The sequence below is a fragment of the Leopardus geoffroyi genome, chromosome B1, assembly GCF_018350155.1.
Source record: "Leopardus geoffroyi isolate Oge1 chromosome B1, O.geoffroyi_Oge1_pat1.0, whole genome shotgun sequence".
In the NCBI taxonomy this organism is placed as follows: Eukaryota; Metazoa; Chordata; class Mammalia; order Carnivora; family Felidae; genus Leopardus; species Leopardus geoffroyi.
The window spans coordinates 134,091,046-134,112,414 of record NC_059327.1 but is presented as its reverse complement, the minus strand read 5'-3'; the positions used below and the strand labels follow the sequence as shown (position 1 = coordinate 134,112,414).

General features: G+C 36.7%; 1 protein-coding gene across 13 annotated transcripts in view; it reads left to right on the top strand.

The window, feature by feature from the left end:
- The window catches only part of PTPN13 (protein tyrosine phosphatase non-receptor type 13), a 233,895-nt gene that overhangs the window by 49,558 nt on the left and 162,968 nt on the right, over nt 1-21,369 (top strand). For all 13 annotated transcript variants that reach the window (XM_045473442.1, XM_045473439.1, XM_045473437.1 and 10 more), the window contains exon 2: nt 6,386-6,505. In XM_045473442.1, coding sequence (XP_045329398.1) covers nt 6,391-6,505 — 115 coding nt within the window. In that variant the 5' untranslated portion in view covers nt 6,386-6,390. The remainder of the gene's footprint in view (nt 1-6,385; nt 6,506-21,369) is intronic.

The window sequence follows — 21,369 nt, the reverse complement described above, 5'->3', positions numbered from 1 at the left end:
CACTAGCCATTGTTCTAGTTCCTTGTCATCTTTGTCAATACTTAGTATGGACAGTCTTTTTCATTTTAGCCATTCTGATAACTATGTAACAATGTCTCATTGTTCTAATTTTCATTTTCCTAATGACTAATGATGTTGAGTATCTTTTCATATGCTTATTTGCCATCCGGATATTTTCTTTGACAAAGTGTGTATTCAAATATCTTGCCTATTTTTTTTAAGTGGGATTGTTTCCCATTATTGACTTTTGACAATGCTTTATATATTCTGAATAAAAATCTTTTATCAGCTATGTGATCTGCAAATATTTCCCTTTAATTTGTGTCTTTTCCCCCCCATTCTTTTAGCAGTTCTTTTCAAGAAGCAGAGGTTTCAATTTTGATAGATTCTAATTTATCATTTTTTTTCTTCTAAGGATCAAACATTTGATATTGTATTTAAGAAAACTTTATGTAACCCAGGATGATTTTCTGAGTTAATTGATTTTTTTTCCCTAACTTTGAAAAAATGGCCTCTGGGGTATTATTGTATGCAAAAAAGATTATTAAAATTATTTTTAAATTTGTATTAAATTAGAAATTCTAAAACCTAGTTCTTAAGCTTCTAAGGTCAATTTAATTACTTTATTGTAGAAAAATTTAAGTCACTTTCAAGGAGTTACTTAATTGGGTATATAATTTTAAAACTTTGTTAATTAAACTTTTTTTTAAATATTTTAAGTTTCATTCATATTTTTAAATATTAAATAAATATTAAATAAAAAAATTTTAAGTATTTCAGTTGTCTGACAAAAAAATCATCTTCCTGATCATTTAAATAAATCTGATGAATAAAAACTTACAAGTATGCTAAGATTAATTTCTTTTATATGTTCCAGTGGTATTTGATACATTTTAAAATACAAGTCTGAACTCATTTTCTCAATTACATTATTTAAATTGATATCAAAGACCAGATCTATTATTCTAACTGACCTATTTCTCCTAAATATTAGAAACACCTAAAATACCAAATATATACAGATTCTTTCATTTTAAAAAATACTATTATATGGGCTTGCATCTCTTAAACTTTTTATAAACTTCATTGTGAATCTTTTGGATCAAAAGATACTTATAATTTTGGAGGTTGCCTTCTCAACTCATTATGATTTCTTTTCTTTTTTTTATGTTTATGTATTTATTTTGAGGGAGAGCTTGAGTGAGCAGGGGAAGGGCAGAGAGAGGGAGAGACAGAGAGAATCCCAAGCAGGCTCTGCACTGTCAGCACAGAGCTCGTCACAGGGCTCGATCCCATGAACTGTGAGATCATGACCTTAGCTGAAATCAAGAGTTAGATGCTTAACTGACTAAGCCACACAGGTGCCTCTCATTATTGTGTCTTAATGGCCAACAAAGTCCTTAGCTAGGATGGTGAGTAGATCTTTGCCCACACAAAGAGCTCTGTAGTGGCACACACAGAGCTCTATTTTATAGTTGTTTTCTTCTTAAAATAGGGTAATCTTATAGCCCTATTTCCTTAGAATCAATTTAAACAAACCTAATTCATTAGTCTAACCCCAGACGGATTGTTACATGACTTGATTGGATTCAGTTAATCTGTTTACTATTTCAATCTTTTTGGAAACACTTTTCTATGCTTCCTATTTTTGAGTGCCACAAATCCCTCAGGATTAAGATGACATCTGTTAGAATCCTTCTGTGGCTTTTCTGACTGGGCACAGTTTTAAGGTCATGACCTAATATTTGTGTTAACCAAAAACACAAAGATTCTGGTTATGTAATATAATTAATTTTTCTTACTTGAAAATCTTCCCTTAACCTTCATTATCATGTAGCCTACCACATTCAAGGAAACAAGTAAATAATACAGTTATGTTAATTGTAAAACAGAGCCTCTTTGATGGTAAAATAATGCCAGTCATACATCTATACCCCAAGTTGTCTAGTACTGTGTCTAAAGGAAACAACTGAAGTTAATACACTTTTAAGAATTTTCATGACAAATTGTTTCCGTCATCTATTGGTTGACTTCAAGCTTTTTTTCCTCCACTTTTCCACTTTTTATTTATTTTTTATTTGCATTCTTCTTCTACTTCTGCATTTCTTTCATTCCCTTGTCTTCTTTCAAAAATTTTTTTTTACATTTTTTATTTTATTTTTGAGAGAGAGACAGAGACAGAGCACAAGTGGGGGAGGGGCAGAGAGAGAAGGAGACACAGAATCCGAAGCAGGCTCCAGGCTCCACGCTATCAGCACAGAGCCTGATGCGGGGCTCAAACCCGCAAACTGTGAGATCATGACCTGAGCCGAAGTCAGTTGCTTAACCGACTGAGCCACCCAGGTGCCCCTCCTTTGTCTTCTTTCAGAGATAGTGATATGGAAAGCCATAATAAAGGTGAATAAAAATAGAGAAAACTGATAAGGATAATGATGGCAATTGTCAAACATGGTGATGGTAGATAATTTTAAATTATAGTGTTGTTTGATTTTTAGAAAGCTGTTTTAGCAATACATTAAGTTTTGAGATTGGATCATTTGAGGGGCGAGGCAGTTTTAAAAAGTCTTAAGCTTTTTTTCTAGCAAGCTGTAAATTAAAAATATCAAATCTATTTTGTTAGCTATATAATATTGCTTTCAAAAATAGTGTTCCTTCTGTGTTTTGAAGTTCTAACGAGTTCCAGCTAGAGATGCATAGAGATCCTACTTCACTGAATAGACAAATACTTTCTAATAAAAATTAACAGGAGACTAATATATAATTCAGCCTGATTGAGTCAAACAACAGAAGTATAATCAGTAATCTTTGTAAGACAAATCAAGCACTGAAAAATTCTGTTGTGTTCAGAAGTTACTTTTACTTTTTCATTTTCTTCTAGGAAGTAATTATATATTTATTATGGTGATTTTCTTTCTTTTTTTTAAATTTAAATTCTAGTTAGTTAACATACAGTACAATATTGGTTCCAGGAGTAGAATTCAGTGATTCATCACTTACATACAATACCCAGTGCTCATCACAGCATATGCCTTCCTTAGTGCCCATCACCCATTTAGCCCATCTCCCACCACCTTCCTCCATCAACCTGTAGTTTGTTCTCTATCATTAAGAGTCTCTTGTGGTGTGTTTCTCTCTCTTCTAGCCCCGCCTTTCCCATATGTTCATCTGTTTTGTTTCTTAAGTTCCACATATGAGTGAAATTATATGGTATTTGTCTTTCTCTGATTGACTTATTTTGCTTAGCCTAATACATACTAGCTCCATCCACATCATTGCAAATGGCAAGATTTCATTCTTTTTGATGGCTGAGTACTATTCCATATTATATATATATAAACACCACCATGTTATATATATATATAAACACCACATCTTCTTTTTCATTTCATTAGTCAATGGACTTTAGGGCTCTCTCCATAGTTTGGCCATTATTGAAGAAAATAATTATGTTTTAAAAACCAATTTCTTTAAAACTAAGTATAAACCTATATCTTAAGTTTTAGAACTTTGTATATGATACAGATCGTTTGCTTTACAATGGAATGCATAAGGTGTAATCATAAGCAACTTATTTTGTCTCCTTCCTTCCTTCCTTCCTTTCATGAGGGAAGTTCTTCTCTTGCCTCTATGTAGAAATTCAGGTCCATAATTCTCTCCTTACAGTCACTTAAGAACTACAGTCACTCAAGTTGTAAATACAAGGTCAATTCCATTAAAAATGCCTGGTCAGTATATTAATCAACACTTCAGTCTTCATTCAAAGCTATTCCTTCCCATAGCTATGATTAGCTATAGGCAGGAGGCAATGTGCTTAGCTTCTCCTTTTGTTACTTATCTCCTCACCCACTTGCAAGTTGCTTTATCTGACCCAATTAGGATTTAAACTGGGGGAAGGAAGAAAGATAGAGAGGCAAATAATTTTTTTGCCTGACTTGTAACTCATTTTGAACTTGATATGTGCTTAAGGCTAACTGTTTCTCTTATATGTACTTTAGTGTGTTCTTCAGAGACCTTCACTAGAGCTGTACTTTCTGTGACACTTCAAAATATGATCCCTTCTACTAGCCAGTACCTAATTCTTCTTCTGCTTCCTTCTTCTGTCTTCCTACCCCCTCATGCTTCCTGTTCATCCCTCCTACCCCTCTCCCACCTTTCCCCTCCTGATGGTACTCTGGGAACCACAGGAGGTACTCTAAGTAGGATTACTTTTTTTAGACAGCTTTACTGAGATATAATTGACATACCATAAAATTTACCCTTTTAAAATTTAAAAAGTTTTTAGTATAGGTACAGAGTTGTGCAACCATTGCCACAACCTAAATTTCATAACATTTTCATCTGGGTAGAATTTTGTTAGCTCCAAGCTGTTTATACCCCACCCCAATTACAGCATGCTTCCTCACTCTGAGTCTTGTATGCTCTCTCCTCTCTGGCTGCTGTCTCAGAGTGACAGCCAAAACCTGTAGATTCCTGAAGTATCAGGCACCAGTCTATGGTGTCCTCCTTTTGGTGAACTCCCTAACACCGGGGAAGCGCTCCTGGGGCTTCCATTGAGGCCTCTTTTGCTGGCTAGATGTTAAACAAAGGCACCTTCCTGCATCCCTTCTACTTTGAGGGAGACATGAAAATCAGTACAACTATCTTCAAAGAAACTCCTCATATGTAATGTTCTCTGTACTCTTTATACCTTATGTGTAGGCTTTTGAGCTATCTAACCAGTTCTCAGACAGATTACTTTGGAAATTTGCTGCAGGGTAGACTTACTCACAAATCCTGTCGGGTATCTGATTCCTAATAGTATCTTGACGCATCTGTTGAAACTTCCAATTCAATACAGTATTTTACGTAGAAGATAATAACTCCTATCTCTTAGAAAGGAATGAAGCTTATTATTTTTTAAAAAATAAATATGCTGCCGTTTAATAAAGTGAATATGAAACTGAGAGTTTTTTGGGGGAAGAGGTGTTTGAATAAATAATCACTTCTATACAAGCTAAATAAAAATGACTTTGGCTTTTTCTAAGCAGTATCTTCTGTCTTCCCTTTTAACTACCACATTGTTGCACTTAAGTACACACCCCTCAAGGTAGACTCTAAGCATAAAATGCTATAGTAAATATTTGAAAAGAAAAGTAACAGGACAAGGCTGACCTCATTTGTAGCTGGAGTTGCTTTTTTTTCAGTCTGGGTTAAAGTATCATAAATGTAATTTAAAAGAAAATATTAGCTATTCTTGTTAGTTGAGTAAACAAAATCAGCTTTTCTCTAAAACAGCTGTTTTTTGTTGGTTAATTTTAAAATTTAATGGTTATAATTACAGAAAATAAGCATTTAACATTTTTCACTCCCTCTAGCTTCTTTGCTAAACCCATCTGCTTCTACCTACCAGTAGATACACATTATGCTCAAATTGGTTAGTTTGGATAGAAATCTTAGTGATCATTGTAAGGAATAATTTTCTTTTCAAGGAATGTCAATGTAGGACACTTTATATAGATGATATCGACTCCCCCCACCCCCTGCCTTCATAACGAAAATAGAATTATTGAACACCGTAGAAAACCTTAAAATTTATTAATATTATCACCCACTTAATTTAACGCCATTGAAAAAGATTGTCCCTACAAAAATGTCACCACAGAGTCAGCCTCCTGATTTTTTATTAATTCAGCCTCTACAGAGTTAGATTACAAAGCATGTTTACAGGAATAACCCTTTTCCCTGCCATAGCCACCCCAAAATGGCAATGTTGTTACTATTATTATTATTCCCATGTCACGGATAGAAAACTGAGGTTAGAGGTGAAATGGTCTTTCCAGGGGCAAATGGTAAGTTGGCAGCAAAGTTGGGTCTGGAAGTAGTTAAGTCCATCAGTGAAAAATTTTATAGTTATACTGTATATATTGAAGATGTAGAAATCAATTAGTGAGTAGAAGAAATGTGTTCCATCTTATTTCAGCTTCATGCACCATGGCTGTAGGAGCTCTTCTCTACTCTTTTTTACCTGGGATGGATAGGATGAAGCCTGGAAGTATAATCTGAAAGGCCTTCAGTTCTGCTCTGATTTAATCATCCACACTTTGGTGCCTCCTGGTACCTTCAAGTCTCTCTCTTCTGCCATGAAATAGTCACCACCTATTTTCCAGTTCAGGCTCTGAAGCTGATCCTGTTGGTCTAGGGCAAGTAGTTATTTTGAGATTTTTTTCCCTCTAATTCTTTTATCCTCCATGAGTTTAAGCTGTAGGATTATGTTTAGATTAAAGGCCATATTGAGAAATTAGGTAGATAGGAACCTCAGTCTCGCATCACTGATGTAGAACTTTCACCACTACAAATGCAGTGCAAGTTGCTGATATGTACCCCTTCTGTTTCCTTTGTTTCTTAGGTAATATGCACGTGTCACTAGCTGAGGCCCTGGAGGTTCGGGGTGGACCTCTGCAGGAGGAAGAAATATGGGCTGTATTAAATCAAAGTGCTGAAAGTCTCCAAGAATTATTCAGAAAAGGTAAGTTTTTTTTGTTTTTCTGGGGTTTTTGTTTGTTTGTTTTTCTGTTTGTTTTTTTTAATCAGGTAGCTGAAAAGGGCTAAGTAGAGAAGGAATACTTCCCCTTATCTTTCTTTGGGCTAAAAAAAGCTCAGATATCTGAGCTTCAATATCTGAGAACATCTTCTATGTCCCTGATACTGTGCTAGGTGCTGAAAGTATAATGGTGATCAAAACCAAAAACATTCCCTGTCTGGAGCTTGTAATCCAGTGTAGAAAATAACTATTAGTAAAATACTTATATAAACAAATGTGAAAAATGCAACCATAACAATGGCTACAAAGGAGGGGATTCAGTGACTCTATGAAAATCCGTAATAGGTTTGACCTGGTCATGGGGAAGAAAAGGAAGGTTCCCTGAATAAGTCATCTCCGAGCTAAGATCTGAAAGAAAACAAGTTAACCATATGAGAAGGAGGGGGAAAAGGTTCCTGGCAAAGGGGATAATATGTGCATCCCTGTAACTCTAAATTGGGTTAATGTGGACCGAATAACTAACTAGTTTGGTGCTTCCCTATAGAGACAGTCACCTGGTCCAAATGACTGTGTAGCATTTTGGAGCTAGAAAAGTTAGGGAGTCACTCTTTGTCCAAACACATTTAATACTATACTGAAAGTCTCCACGTGAAGACTTTGAAAATGGTGTTTGCCATCCATTCACTCCACATGGCCAACTCCTATTTAGAATAGTAAAGATACCAAGCTTCATCTAAAAGAAGAGTTAAACTTTAAAATTGATTTGCATGATATAATCAGGCACAGTAAACATTAGAGAAATGGAGGCAGATTTGAGTGTATAGTAGTTATCAAAGTATGGTCTCTGGATGAGGAGCATCGGCATCACCTGAAGCTGGTTAGAAATGCAAATAATGCAGACCCACACTAGACCTACTGAATAAGAAACTCTAGGGGTAGAGCCCAGCGATTTGTGTTTAACAAGTCCTTAAGAATATTCTAAAACGTGTGTTAAAATTTGAGTCATTATACAGTGGAATTGCTAAAGACATGAGCCATGGGAACCTTTTGGAAGGTGTAGGGGTAACCGCTGATTGAGTGTAGGAAGGTCTAGAGAAGAAAGAAAGAATTTTGGGGACAGATGGTAAAGCTTTGTTATTGTTGCTATTATTTTCTAACCCTGGGACAGGGATTTAAAATAGTGTTACGGTGGGGGCACCTGGGTGGCTCGGTCGGTTAAGCGTCCGACTTCAGCTCAGGTCATGATCTCACAGTTCGTGAGTTCGAGCCCTGCGTTGGGCTCTGTGCTGACAGCTTGGAGCCTGTTTCGGATTCTGTGTCTCCCTCTCTCTGCCCCTCCCCTGTTCATGCTCTGTCTCTCTCTGTCTCAAAAATAAATAAACGTTAAAAAAAAAAATTTTTTTTTTAATAAAATAAAATAGTGTTACGGCCCACCTAATTCTGCTAGAACCTAGATGTTTGAAGATCTTTGATTAGAGTTAGGATTAATCTAAAGAAAATTTATTCATTTTCTCTAATGCCGCTTACCTAAAATCTAGCTATGTTAAGTAGACCTTGTTGTTTTGTTTGCTTCATTCTAATTTTGGGGAAAATTTGGAAGTATAGACACTCTGGAATATAGAGGGGTAACCATGCTCCATAGATGCTGTTGAAGGAAGGGTATGTTGGTGACATTCCTTAGTTAATTAACAAAAGTCAATTTAATATTTAAGAAACAGTTCTTGCTTGTGAGGTAGATCCTCTTACTTGCGTGGAAGATCCCAATAAACAGAGGATGAGACTATTGCCCTTAAGGATTCATTCAGATAAGACAGATGCATGTGAAGAGTTTACTACTTCAAAACTGTGCCAAATGAGTGATTGGGATGATAAGTACTACAGATGTTCAAAGGAAGGAGAGATAATACCTTTTTTTATTATAGTAATGTCAGGATCACTGCCCTGTCCATGATTCATGCAATATAAAGCATCTTCCACACTGTGAATGCTTAAGGAGTTTTCTTCTTTCAAATTTTGAAATGTTAATAAAGGTTTTAATGTCTGAATATAAAGTACTTGTAATTAAGATACAATCATTGCATAACATATTGGCACATTACAGAGAAGAGACTTACTGGATGTGTTATAAAATTAATTGTGAGGCAGTTATATTTTAAACACTGTTCAGTGGGGGCTGGTTACCATAGGGCCTTCAGTTCAATTCACAGGGTAACATCAGTAATAGAGAGAAATTGCTTTTGGCTTCTTTGGCAGTCTGGGAATTGCCAACTATTATATTTGCCAACTGGGAAATTTGTACTTATTTGGAGGAAATTTATGCTTATTTGATTTAGTTTGTCTGAAATCTCTGTAGTTTTTCATTCCTCGTTTTGATAGCACAATGTCTTTTTGGCACAAGTTCATCACCTGTTATAACAAATTGAAATAAAATAATTATTAGTTTGCTTATTTTGTGAATGAATGGTGTTGGTCTTGGTTTTCTATTAGACACCCTTATGAATATAAAACTAGGGGCGCCTGGGTGGCGCAGTCGGTTAAGCGTCCGACTTCAGCCAGGTCACGATCTCGCGGTCCGTGAGTTCGAGCCCCGCGTCAGGCTCTGGGCTGATGGCTCAGAGCCTGGAGCCTGTTTCCGATTCTGTGTCTCCCTCTCTCTCTGCCCCTCCCCCGTTCATGCTCTGTCTCTCTCTGTCCCAAAAATGAATAAACGTTGGAAAAAAAAATTTTTTTAAAAAAAAAACTAAGAATGGTGGAGGGTGGAAGCAAGTAAAATACAATGGTCTTTAAGAAGTTTGTTTTTCTAAAATGTATTTTCTCGGTTTTATCTTTCTGTGTCTATTACGTAAACCTTAGTTTTGGCTCTTTTGGCATTTTTTCTTCTTGAACTTGTATATTGCTCCTATGTCATTTTCAGTATGTAAGTGCAAGTTTGCATTCTTATGAATACAAGGCTGGAAATAAACATTTCTGCTGGGGGATTATTGAACACAAATCAAGAAAATGTTGTTTCTTTATCTTTTTGAGCCTCTTAGCAATTTAAGTCTTTTAGACTTTTTTAAAACAAAATGTTTGTGGCTGTTATTCAAGAATAATGATATCTAAGCATGACCTTATTGAAAGACACCATATGTAAATGAGTTTCTCTTCAGAGAAGGAAAAATGTAAAACTTTATTATTAAAATGTGCAATCTATGTTGACTATTTCTTAAAATTTTTTGAGATTTTTTTTGTGGCCTTGTATATGGTCTATTTTGCAAAAATATTCTGTGGGAATTTGAAAAGAATATATATTTTCTATTTCTAGGATACAAATTCAGTTGGTTAATATTCATGCTTTTAAATTTTTTCTGTAACCATAGTTAACTTTTTTCTGTTTGAGTTTATTTTTATTTATTTTGAGAGAGGCAGAGTGTGCTCACACGCAAGCCCGGGAGGGGCAGAGAGAGAAGGAGACAGAATCTTAAGCAGACTCCATGCTGTCAGCGCAGAGCCTGACACAGGGCTCAGACTCACAAACCGTGAGATCATGACCTGAGCCAAAGTCAAGAGTCGGCCACTTAACTGACTCAGACACCCAGGCACTCCCATAATTACTTAAAAAAAAATTTTTTTTTTACATTTATTTATTTTTGAGAGACAGAGAGACAGAGCATGAGCAGGGGATGGGCAGAGAGAGAGAGACACACACACAGAATCTGAAGCAGGCTCCAGGCTCTGAGCTGTCAGCACAGAGCCCAACGTGGGGCTTGAACCCACAAACTGTGAGACCTGAGCCGAAGTCGGACACTTAACCGACTGAGCTACCCAGGCGCCACTCCCATAATTACTTTTTATACTTAATCTGTCAAATTCATAGAGATAGTTAAAATCTCCCATTATAGTAATGTCTATGCCTATCTTCTTACTACTGCCAACATGTGTTTTCATGTTATTTTGTATGGTACATATAATGGCTAATGACTAATTTAAATGGACTGAATATTTTATCAATATAAAATAAGGCTTTTTTTCCCCTTTTTACTACTTATTGACTGAAATTCTATCTGGTCTGCTCTTAATATTGCTACATCTTCTTCCTTTTCCTCACCATTTACCTAGTATATCTTTTTTCCTTCTTTATTTTCAGACTGTCTGTATTGCAATTTAGGTATCACTTATAAATAGTAGACAGCTAGATTTTATACTTTTTTTGCTGTTTTTTAATTAGGAAATTAAATGTGGCCAGTGAAATGAAAGTTCTGGAAGAATTTCATTAAGGGTCCTTCCATACTATGACTTTCTACTTGTGTGCTTCTCAGTCCACTTTATAAATTGATTGGGAGGCATAGCTAATGCCAGAAAATAGATATACATTTAAGATTTTAGCTTTTACATCATGGATGAACTCATGCAAGACTCAGTGGTCCTAGATAATGAAAAAACAATTCCATTCTCATGTGCATTCTAGATAATCTTTAGAACTGAAATTATTGCTGCCTTGGAAAATTTAGTTTACAATTTTATTAGTTCCCCAAGACTGTGATTTTTTATTCTTAGTTATGGAACTGTTGCTCTTTGAAGAAAACAGATGTTTTGAATCTAAGGGATTTCAAAGTATTAGGGTAGATGATTGGTTGTTGCTAAAGTTGCTGCTTCATGACTAATCAGAGGAAAAGAGACAATCTTCCTTTATGAATCAAAGATATAAATCCCTTTATATGTAGTCATTCCTGGTTCCCTATTTATTAAGTAATAATTAGTGAAATTAGTAAATTAGTTACAAAGATAATAAAATAAAACATTTTGATAAAGTGCTAAAAAACAAACATTCAATGTCTAAATAAAAACATTCAAAGAGTTACCAGCAAGTATCCTTAGAAAATTAAGAAGACTATGTTATATTTCATATTCTTTTTGGGAAACAAATCTGAATAAGGTTGCAGAGAGCAGGGCATATAGACTCCTTTGGCTCTATTTCATGTAAACACTTGCTTATTATATGCATGAGTGAAAATACATAACAACAGATATCTGGGACAAATATCAAATAAACTTCTCTGTTCTTATTGAAAAGTGTTTAAAAATTAGAGTTTTGGAATACCTTTTTTAAAAAGTCTTATGAGAGAATTGCCTATTATTTTATTATCAAAATTAAGTGAAATATTAGGTTTGTTATTTTTTGTTGTTCTGTGGAATTGCTTTCATGAATAAATACTTTCAGGGAAATTTTCTTGCTACTAAAAATGAAAAATAACATACCAGAAACATATAAACTTAGAACCACACATACATATGTTTTTTAATTTATGGAATCAAACTCTTTGAGCTGGAAAGATCTTAACCCATTTCACCTAATCATTTTTAGAGATAATGAAATAAGGCCCAGTTTAAATGACTTGTAAGAATATTGGCAAAGCAGAAATAATATAACTATTTTAAAATAAGTCATTGTGAGCAGTACCTATTTAAAGCCATAAAATTAATTCATGTATACATGACAGTAAAGTTTTAAAATTGATAACTTTCCTATGAACATATCAACAGGATGTTTAGAGAAATAATATTAGATGACAAAAGTGACATCACTTCAGATTCTACACATTTTAAAAGAATAATAAGGGAAAGTTATGACCAAAGGTATTGAAAAAATTGAAATGGAAATTGAAATTCAGTGCTGGAATTGAAATGCACACCTTATAGATAAAAAAGATGTATATATGTACAATGAAATATTAGTCATCAGAAAGAATGAAATCTAGCCATTTGTAAGAAGTGGATGGAGCTAGTGTGTATTACACTGAGGTAAATAAGTCAGAGAAAGACAAACACCAATGATTTCATTAATGGGTGGAATTTAAGAAACAAAACAGAAGAACATATGGGAAGGGAGGAAAAAAGAGAGAGGGAAACAAACCATAAGAGACAGTTATGTTGGAGAACAAACTGAGTGTTGATGGAGGGAGATGAGTGGGAGAAGGGTTGGATGGGTAGTGGGTATTAAGGAGGGTACTTTTAATGAGCACTGGGTGTTGTGTGTAAATGATTATTCAAACCAATAATGCACTGTATGCTAACTAACTAGAAATTAAATAACAATTTGAAAAGAAAAAAATTACAATGGTATTGGATAGATCCATAGCAACATTGAATGCCATATCACAATGGAGTGATGTCTTCAAATTACTGAGGAAGCATTCTTTCCAAGCCAAATCATCAATCAAATGTAAGTATCAAATAAAGACATTTGCAAACATACAGTGTCTCAAAAAATGTACCTTCTATACACCATTTTTTAAAGAAGCTATTACAAAACAAAGGAACAAACAAATAAACAAAAATGGAAGACCCTGGGTTGAAGGTGCATGATATATGCACAGCCGAGAAGTGAAGGTAAATCCTGGGCTGATAGCTGTTCAAAAATCCTAGAACATGTCTAATTTAAACAGCAGGAGAAAAGAAGCCTCCATTAAGATGTCTTTCAGGGAAAAAGAACTATTAATCATTTTCAGAGAGGTTGAACAATTCTTTGGAGGGTATAGGAAGGGCAATGAAAATGAAGCAAATGACTACTAATCAGCCTTCTAAAGATATTTGATTTATTAATTTGTGTATACATATTGCTTTCATACAACATTAACTTTAAAATACTCGCACAAGAATGCAAAATGCAAAGATATCATTATATCACTGTATGTTATATCACAAAATTAAAAATAATCTAAATGTCCATCAGTAGGAGTATGATTATATTATGGTACTGCCAAATGAGAGATTACTATGTATCCTTTAAGAAGGAGAGAGAATCTGGATGTGTACTAAATGAGAGCTAGATATATGTTTAAAGGGGAAGAAGGGAACAGGTTCAAAACTTGGCTCCATAATGTGATCCTGTTTTTATTTATTTATTTATTTATTTATTTATTTTTATTATTTTTTTTTTCATTGTTACCACGACAATTCACATTGTAATCCTGATGTTGGTTGATGGTTTTAATGGGAATCTTTCACAAATTTGTGTACTAGGAACTAATAGGTGATTTCTCCCCATCTCCTGCCTCAGACCTTTTTTTTTTTTTTTTTTTTAATATATGAAATTTATTGTCAAGTTGGTTTCCATACAACACCCAGTGCTCATCCCAAAAGGTGCCCTCCTCAATACCCATCACCCACCCTCTCATCCCTCCCACCCCCCATCAACCCTCAGATTGTTCTCAGTTTTTAACAGTCTCTTATGCTTTGGCTCTCTCCCACTCTAACCTCTTTTTTTTTTTTTTTTTTTCTTTTTTCCTCCCCCTCCCCCATGGGTTCCTGTTAAGTTTCTCAGGATCCACATAAGAGTGAAACCATTTGGTATCTGTCTTTCTCTGTATGGCTTATTTCACTTAGCATCACACTCTCCAGTTCCGTCCACGTTGCTACAAAAGGCCATATTTCATTTTTTCTCATTGCCACGTAGTATTCCATTGTGTATATAAACCACAATTTCTTTATCCATTCATCAGTTGATGGACATTTAGGCTCTTTCCATAATTTGGCTATTGTTGAGAGTGCCGCTATGAACATTGGTGTACAAGTGCCCCTATGCATCAGTACTCCTGTATCCCTTGGATAAATTCCTAGCAGTGCTATTGCTGGGTCATAGGGTAGGTCTATTTTTAATTTTCTGAGGAACCTCCACACTGCTTTCCAGAGCGGCTGCACCAATTTGCATTCCCACCAACAGTGCAAGAGGGTTCCCGTTTCTCCACATCCTCTCCAGCATCTATAGTCTCCTGATTTGTTCATTTTGGCCACTCTGACTGGCGTGAGGTGATACCTGAGTGTGGTTTTGATTTGTATTTCCCTGATAAGGAGCGACGCTGAACATCTTTTCATGTGCCTGTTGGCCATCCGGATGTCTTCTTTAGAGAAGTGTCTATTCATGTTTTCTGCCCATTTCTTCACTGGGTTATTTGTTTTTCGGGTGTGGAGTTTGGTGAGCTCTTTATAGATTTTGGATACTAGCCCTTTGTCCGATATGTCATTTGCAAATATCTTTTCCCATTCCGTTGGTTGCCTTTTAGTTTTGTTGGTTGTTTCCTTTGCTGTGCAGAAGCTTTTTATCTTCATAAGGTCCCAGTAATTCACTTTTGCTTTTAATTCCCTTGCCTTTGGGGATGTGTCGAGTAAGAGATTGCTACGGCTGAGGTCAGAGAGGTCTTTTCCTGCTTTCTCCTCTAAGGTTTTGATGGTTTCCTGTCTCACATTCAGGTCCTTTATCCATTTTGACTTTATTTTTGTGAATGGTGTGAGAAAGTGGTCTAGTTTCAACCTTTTGCATGTTGCTGTCCAGTTCTCCCAGCACCATTTGTTAAAGAGGCTGTCTTTTTTCCATTGGATGTTCTTTCCTGCTTTGTCAAAGATGAGTTGGCCATACGTTTGTGGGTCTAGTTCTGGGGTTTCTATTCTATTCCATTGGTCTATGTGTCTGTTTTTGTGCCAATACCATGCTGTCTTGATGATGACAGCTTTGTAGTAGAGGCTAAAGTCTGGGATTGTGATGCCTCCTGCTTTGGTCTTCTTCTTCAAAATTCCTTTGGCTATTCGGGGCCTTTTGTGGTTCCATATGAATTTTAGGATTGCTTGTTCTAGCTTCGAGAAGAATGCTGGTGCAATTCTGATTGGGATTGCATTGAATGTGTAGATAGCTTTGGGTAGTATTGACATTTTGACAATATTTATTTTTCCAATCCATGAGCAGGGAATGTCTTTCCATTTCTTTAAATCTTCTTCAATTTCCTTCATAAGCTTTCTATAGTTTTCAGCATACAGATCCTTTACATCTTTGGTTAGATTTATTCCTAGGTATTTTATGCTTCTTGGTGCAGTTGTGAATGGGATCAGTTTCTTTATTTGTCTTTCTGTTGCTTCATTGTTAGTGTATAAGAATGCAACTGATTTCTGTACATTGATTTTGTATCCTGCAACTTTGCTGAATTCATGTATCAATTCTAGCAGACTTTTGGTGGAGTCTATCGGATTTTCCATGTATAATATCATGTCATCTGCAAAAAGTGAAAGCTTGACTTCATCTTTGCCAATTTTGATGCCTTTGATTTCCTTTTGTTGTCTGATTGCTGATGCTAGAACTTCCAACACTATGTTAAACAACAGCGGTGAGAGTGGGCATCCCTGTCGTGTTCCTGATCTCGGGGAAAAAGCTCTCAGTTTTTCCCCGTTGAGGATGATGTTAGCTGTGGGCTTTTCATAAATGGCTTTTATGATCTTTAAGTAAGTTCCTTCTATCCCGACTTTCTCAAGCGTTTTTATTAAGAAAGGGTGCTGGATTTTGTCAAAGGCCTTTTCTGCATCGATTGACAGGATCATATGGTTCTTCTCTTTTTTTTTGTTAATGTGATGTATCACGTTGATTGATTTGCGAATGTTGAACCAGCCCTGCATCCCAGGAATGAATCCCACTTGATCATGGTGAATAATTCTTTTTATATGCCGTTGAATTCGATTTGCTAGTATCTTATTGAGAATTTTGCATCCATATTCATCAGGGATATTGGCCGGTGGTAGTTCACCTTTTTTACTGGGTCTCTGTCTGGTTTAGGAATCAAAGTAATACTGGCTTCATAGAATGAGTCTGGAAGTTTTCCTTCCGTTTCTATTTCTTGGAATAGCTTGAGAAGGATAGGTATTATCTCTGCTTTAAACGTCTGGTAGAACTCCCCTGGGAAGCCATCTGGTCCTGGACTCTTATTTGTTGGGAGATTTTTGATAACCGATTCAATTTCTTCACTGGTTATGGGTCTGTTCAAGCTTTCTATTTCCTTCTGATTGAGTTTTGGAAGAGTGTGGGTGTTCAGGAATTTGTCCATTTCTTCCAGGTTGTCCAATTTGTTGGCATATAATTTTTCATAGTATTCCCTGATAATTGTTTGTATCTCTGAGGGATTGGTTGTCATAATTCCATTTTCATTCATGATTTTATCTATTTGGGTCATCTCCCTTTTCTTTTTGAGAAGCCTGGCTAGAGGTTTGTCAATTTTGTTTATTTTTTCAAAAAACCAACTCTTGGTTTCGTTGATCTGCTCTACAGTTTTTTTAGACTCTATATTGTTTATTTCTGCTCTGATCTTTATTATTTCTCTTCTTCTGCTGGGTTTGGGGTATCTTTGCTGTTCTGCTTCTATTTCCTTTAGGTGTGCTGTTAGATTTTGTATTTGGGATTTTTCTTGTTTCTTGAGATAGGCCCGGATTGCAATGTATTTTCCTCTCAGGACTGCCTTCGCTGCGTCCCAAAGCGTTTGGATTGTTGTATTTTCATTTTCGTTTGTTTCCATATATTTTTAAATTTCTTCTCTAATTGCCTGGTTGACCCACTCATTCGTTAGTAGGGTGTTCTTTAACCTCCATGCTTTTGGAGGTTTTCCAGACTTTTTCCTGTGGTTGATTTCAAGCTTCATAGCATTGTGGTCTGAAAGTATGCATGGTATAATTTCAATTCTGGTAAACTTATGAAGGGCTGTTTTGTGACCCAGTATATGATCTATCTTGGAGAATGTTCCATGTGCACTCGAGAAGAAAGTATATTCTGTTGCTTTGGGATGCAGAGTTCTAAATATATCTGTCAAGTCCATCTGATCCAATGTCTCATTCAGGGCCCTTGTTTCTTTATTGATCGTGTGTCTAGATGATCTATCCATTTCTGTAAGTGGGGTGTTAAAGTCCCCTGCAATTACCACATTCTTATCAATAAGGTTGCTTATGTTTATGAGTAGTTGTTTTATATATTTGGGGGCTCCGGTATTCGGCGCATAGACATTTATAATTGTTAGCTCTTCCTGATGAATAGACCCTGTAACTATTATATAATGTCCTTCTTCATCTCTTGTTACAGCCTTTAATTTAAAGTCTAGTTTGTCTGATATAAGTATGGCTACTCCAGCTTTCTTTTGGCTTCCAGTAGCATGATAAATAGTTCTCCATCCCCTCACTCTCAATCTAAAGGTGTCCTCAGGTCTAAAATGAGTCTCTTGTAGACAGCAAATAGATGGGTCTTGTTTTTTTTATCCATTCTGATACCCTATGTCTTTTGGTTGGCGCATTTAATCCATTTACATTCAGTGTTATTATAGAAAGATACGGGTTTAGAGTCATTGTGATGTCTGTATGTTTTATGCTTGTAGTGATGTCTCTGGTACTTTGTCTCACAGGGTCCCCCTTAGGATCTCTTGTAGGGCTGGTTTAGTGGTGACAAATTCCTTCAGTTTTTGTTTGTTTGGGAAGACCTTTATCTCTCCTTCTATTCTAAATGACAGACTTGCTGGATAAAGGATTCTCGGCTGCATATTTTTTCTGTCTAGCACACTGAAAATCTCGTGCCAATTCTTTCTGGCCTGCCAAGTTTCAAAAGAGAGATCAGTCACGAGTCTTATAGGTCTCCCTTTATATGTGACGGCACGTTTACCCCTTGCTGCTTTCAGAATTTTCTCTTTATCCTTGTATTTTGCCAGTTTCACTATGATATGTCGTGCAGAAGATCGATTCAAGTTCCGTCTGAAGGGAGTTCTCTGTACCTCTTGGATTTCAATGCCTTTTTCTTTCCCCAGTTCAGGGAAGTTCTCAGCTATTATTTCTTCAAGTACCCCTTCAGCACCTTTCCCTCTCTCTTCCTCCTCTGGGATACCAATTATGCGTATATTATTTCTTTTTAGTGTATCACTTAGTTCTCTAATTTTCCCCTCATACTCCTGGATTTTTTTATCTCTCTTTTTCTCAGCTTCCTCTTTTTCCATAACTTTATCTTCTAGTTCACCTATTCTCTCCTCTGCCTCTTCTATCCGAGCCGTGGTGGTTTCCATTTTGTTTTGCATTTCATTTAAAGCGTTTTTTAACTCCTCCTGACTGTTCCTTAGTCCCTTGATCTCTGTAGCAAGAGATCCTCTGCTGTCCTCTATACTGTTTTCAAGCCCGGCGATTAATTTTATGACTATTATTCTAAATTCACTTTCTGTTATATTATTTAAATCCTTTTTGATCAGCTCATTAGCTGTTGTTATTTCCTGGAGATTCTTCTGAGGGGAATTCTTCCGCTTGGTCATTTTGGATAGTCCCTGGCGTGGTCAGGACCTGCAGGGCACTTCCCATTTGCTGTGGTGTATAACTGGAGTTGGTGGGCGGGGCCGCAGTCTGACCTGATGTCTGCCCCCAGCCCACCGCTGGGGCCACAGTCAGACTGGTGTGTGTCTTCTCTTCCCCTCTCCTAGGGGCGGGATTCACTGTGGGGTGGCGTGGCCCGTCTGGGCTACTTGCACACTGCCAGGCTTGTGATGCTGGGGATCTGGCGTATTAGCTGGGGTGGGTAGGCAAGGTGCACAGGGGCAGGAGGGGCAGGCTTAGCTCGCTTCTCCTTAGGTGATCCACTTTAGGAGGGGCCCTGTGGCAGCGGGAGGGAGTCAGATCCGCTGCCGGAGGTTTGGCTCCGCAGAAGCACAGAGTTGGGTGTTTGCGCGGAGCGAGGAAGTTCCCTGGCAGGAACTGGTTCTCTTTGGAATTTGGCTGGGGGATGGGCGGGGGAGATGGCGCTGGCGAGCGCCTTTGTTCCCCACCAAACTGAGCTCTGTCGTCCGGGGGCTCAGCAGCTCTCCCTCCCTTTGTCCTCCAGCCTTCCCGCTTTCCAAGCAGAGCTGTTAACTTATGACCTCCCAGACGCTAAGTCGCGCTTGCTGTCGGAACACAGTCCGTCAGGTCCATCCGCTTTTGCCAGCCAAACTCCGGGGCTCTGCTTGGCCAGCGAGCCGCCCCTCCGCCCCGGCTCCCTCCCTCCAGTCCGTGGAGCATGCACCGCCTCGCCGCCCTTCCTACCCTCTTCCGTGGGCCTCTCGTCTGCGCTTGGCTCCGGCGACTCCGTTCTGCTAATCCTCTGGCGGTTTTCTGGGTTATTTAGGCAGGTGTAGGTGGAATCTAAGTGATCAGCAGGACGCGCAGTGAGCCCAGCGTCCTCCTAAGCCGCCATCTTCCCTCCCGACGATCCTGTTTTTTAAAGTAAAAAAAATTCTTCTAAATATATATTACCTTTAGACATTGAAAAACAAAAAATTGGGGAACTTTGGATTTTTACTTCCTAATTAAATTTTTTTGTATTGAATTGTTTATAATGAGGATGGCCTTTGTGTACTCACAAAAATCAACACAGATGAATTTTTACGAAGATTACTTTTGAGCATAGAAGTCAATTTTTCCATACTTTCATTTAACAAAATTCACTCATCAAACTATTGTGTTTGGTATTGGAGAGACAGAGATGAATAAAATACATTTTCTGTATTTAATTAAAAAAACAAAATGGACACCTTAAAAGACAAAAACAACCAAAGCCCATTCAAGAAAAGTAGATAACCTGGATTGCCCTATATCTATGAAGATGAATGGATGTATATTTTTAAATGTTCCACAAAGAAAACCCCAGGTCCACATTGCTCCACTAGAGAATTCTAAGAAGTTATAAAAGAAATAATAATAATTTGATATCAAACACTTGAAGAAAATTGACGAGGATCAAATACTTTTCAACTAATTCTGTGAGGTCAACATTAATATCAGAATCAGATAAAGCCATTAGAGGAAATAAAACTGTAGACTAATATATCTCATGAATGTAGAAGCAAAACTTTTTAACAAAATTTTAACAAATTGAGTCCAATAATATATAAAAATGTTAATATATCATGACCAAGTAGATCCTAAAAATACAAGACTGGCTAACTATTCACAAATCAATCAGTGTAATTCACCATATTTATAAACTATAGAAGCAAAACCACATATTCATCTCAGTAGTTGCAGGAAAAAAATTTAATAAAATCTAACATCCATTCCTGATTAAAAAAAAACAAAAAACAAAACAAAACAAAAAAATCTCTCTGCCAACTGGAAATAGAAAAGAACTACTTCAACTTGATAAGGGAATCTACAAAAAACCTATCACTAACATCATACTTAATGGTGAAACAATGAATTTCCCCCCCCCCGAGATTATGAATAAGTCAAGGGTGTCTGCTATCAGTACTTATACTGAACATTGTGCTCAATGTTCTAACCAATGCAATAAAGCAAGAAAAGAAATGGAAGGTATCTGGATTAGAAAGAGGTAAAACTATATTTATTTGAAAACAACATGGTTATCTACATAGAAAATCTGATAGATCTACCAAAAAAGAAATGCATTAGAACTATAAGTGACTTTAGTAAGTTACAGGACACAAGATTAATATACAAAAATGAATTGTATCTTTACATAGTAGCAATGAACAATCAGAAATTTAAGTTTTTAAAAAGCATATTAAAATGACAAAAGGAGATTAGAAGATGGTGGGCAGAATAGGAGGACTGTAGGCTCACCTCATCTCATGGATACAACTAGATAACTATCAAATCATCCTAAATATCCCAGAAATTGCCCTGAAGACTGGCAGAACAAACTCCACAACTAAAGGTAGAGAAAAAGCCACATCAAAGAAAGTAGGAAGTGTGGAGACATTACTTGGGAGACAGATTGGCTGCTGCACTGGGGAGGGAGCCATAGTTGCAGAGAAGAGTGAGAAACAGTCCAGCACAGAGGGGAGCAAACAGGGAAAACAAATCCTCATAGCAATTGGCTTGGAAAGGGAAAGAGCCTGAATTTCATGAGTTCTTGCAACCAGTGGGGTATAAAGCCTGGACTTTTAAACGTCACTGGCTTGGCTCTGAGAGAGCTTGAGCAATATTGGGGCTGCTCTTGGAGAGAAGGTAGGCAAACAGCCTACAAATATATAGCATGGAAAACAATGATCTGAAGAGCACCTGAGGCACACATTGGGGAGGTTATTTACTCATTTTGG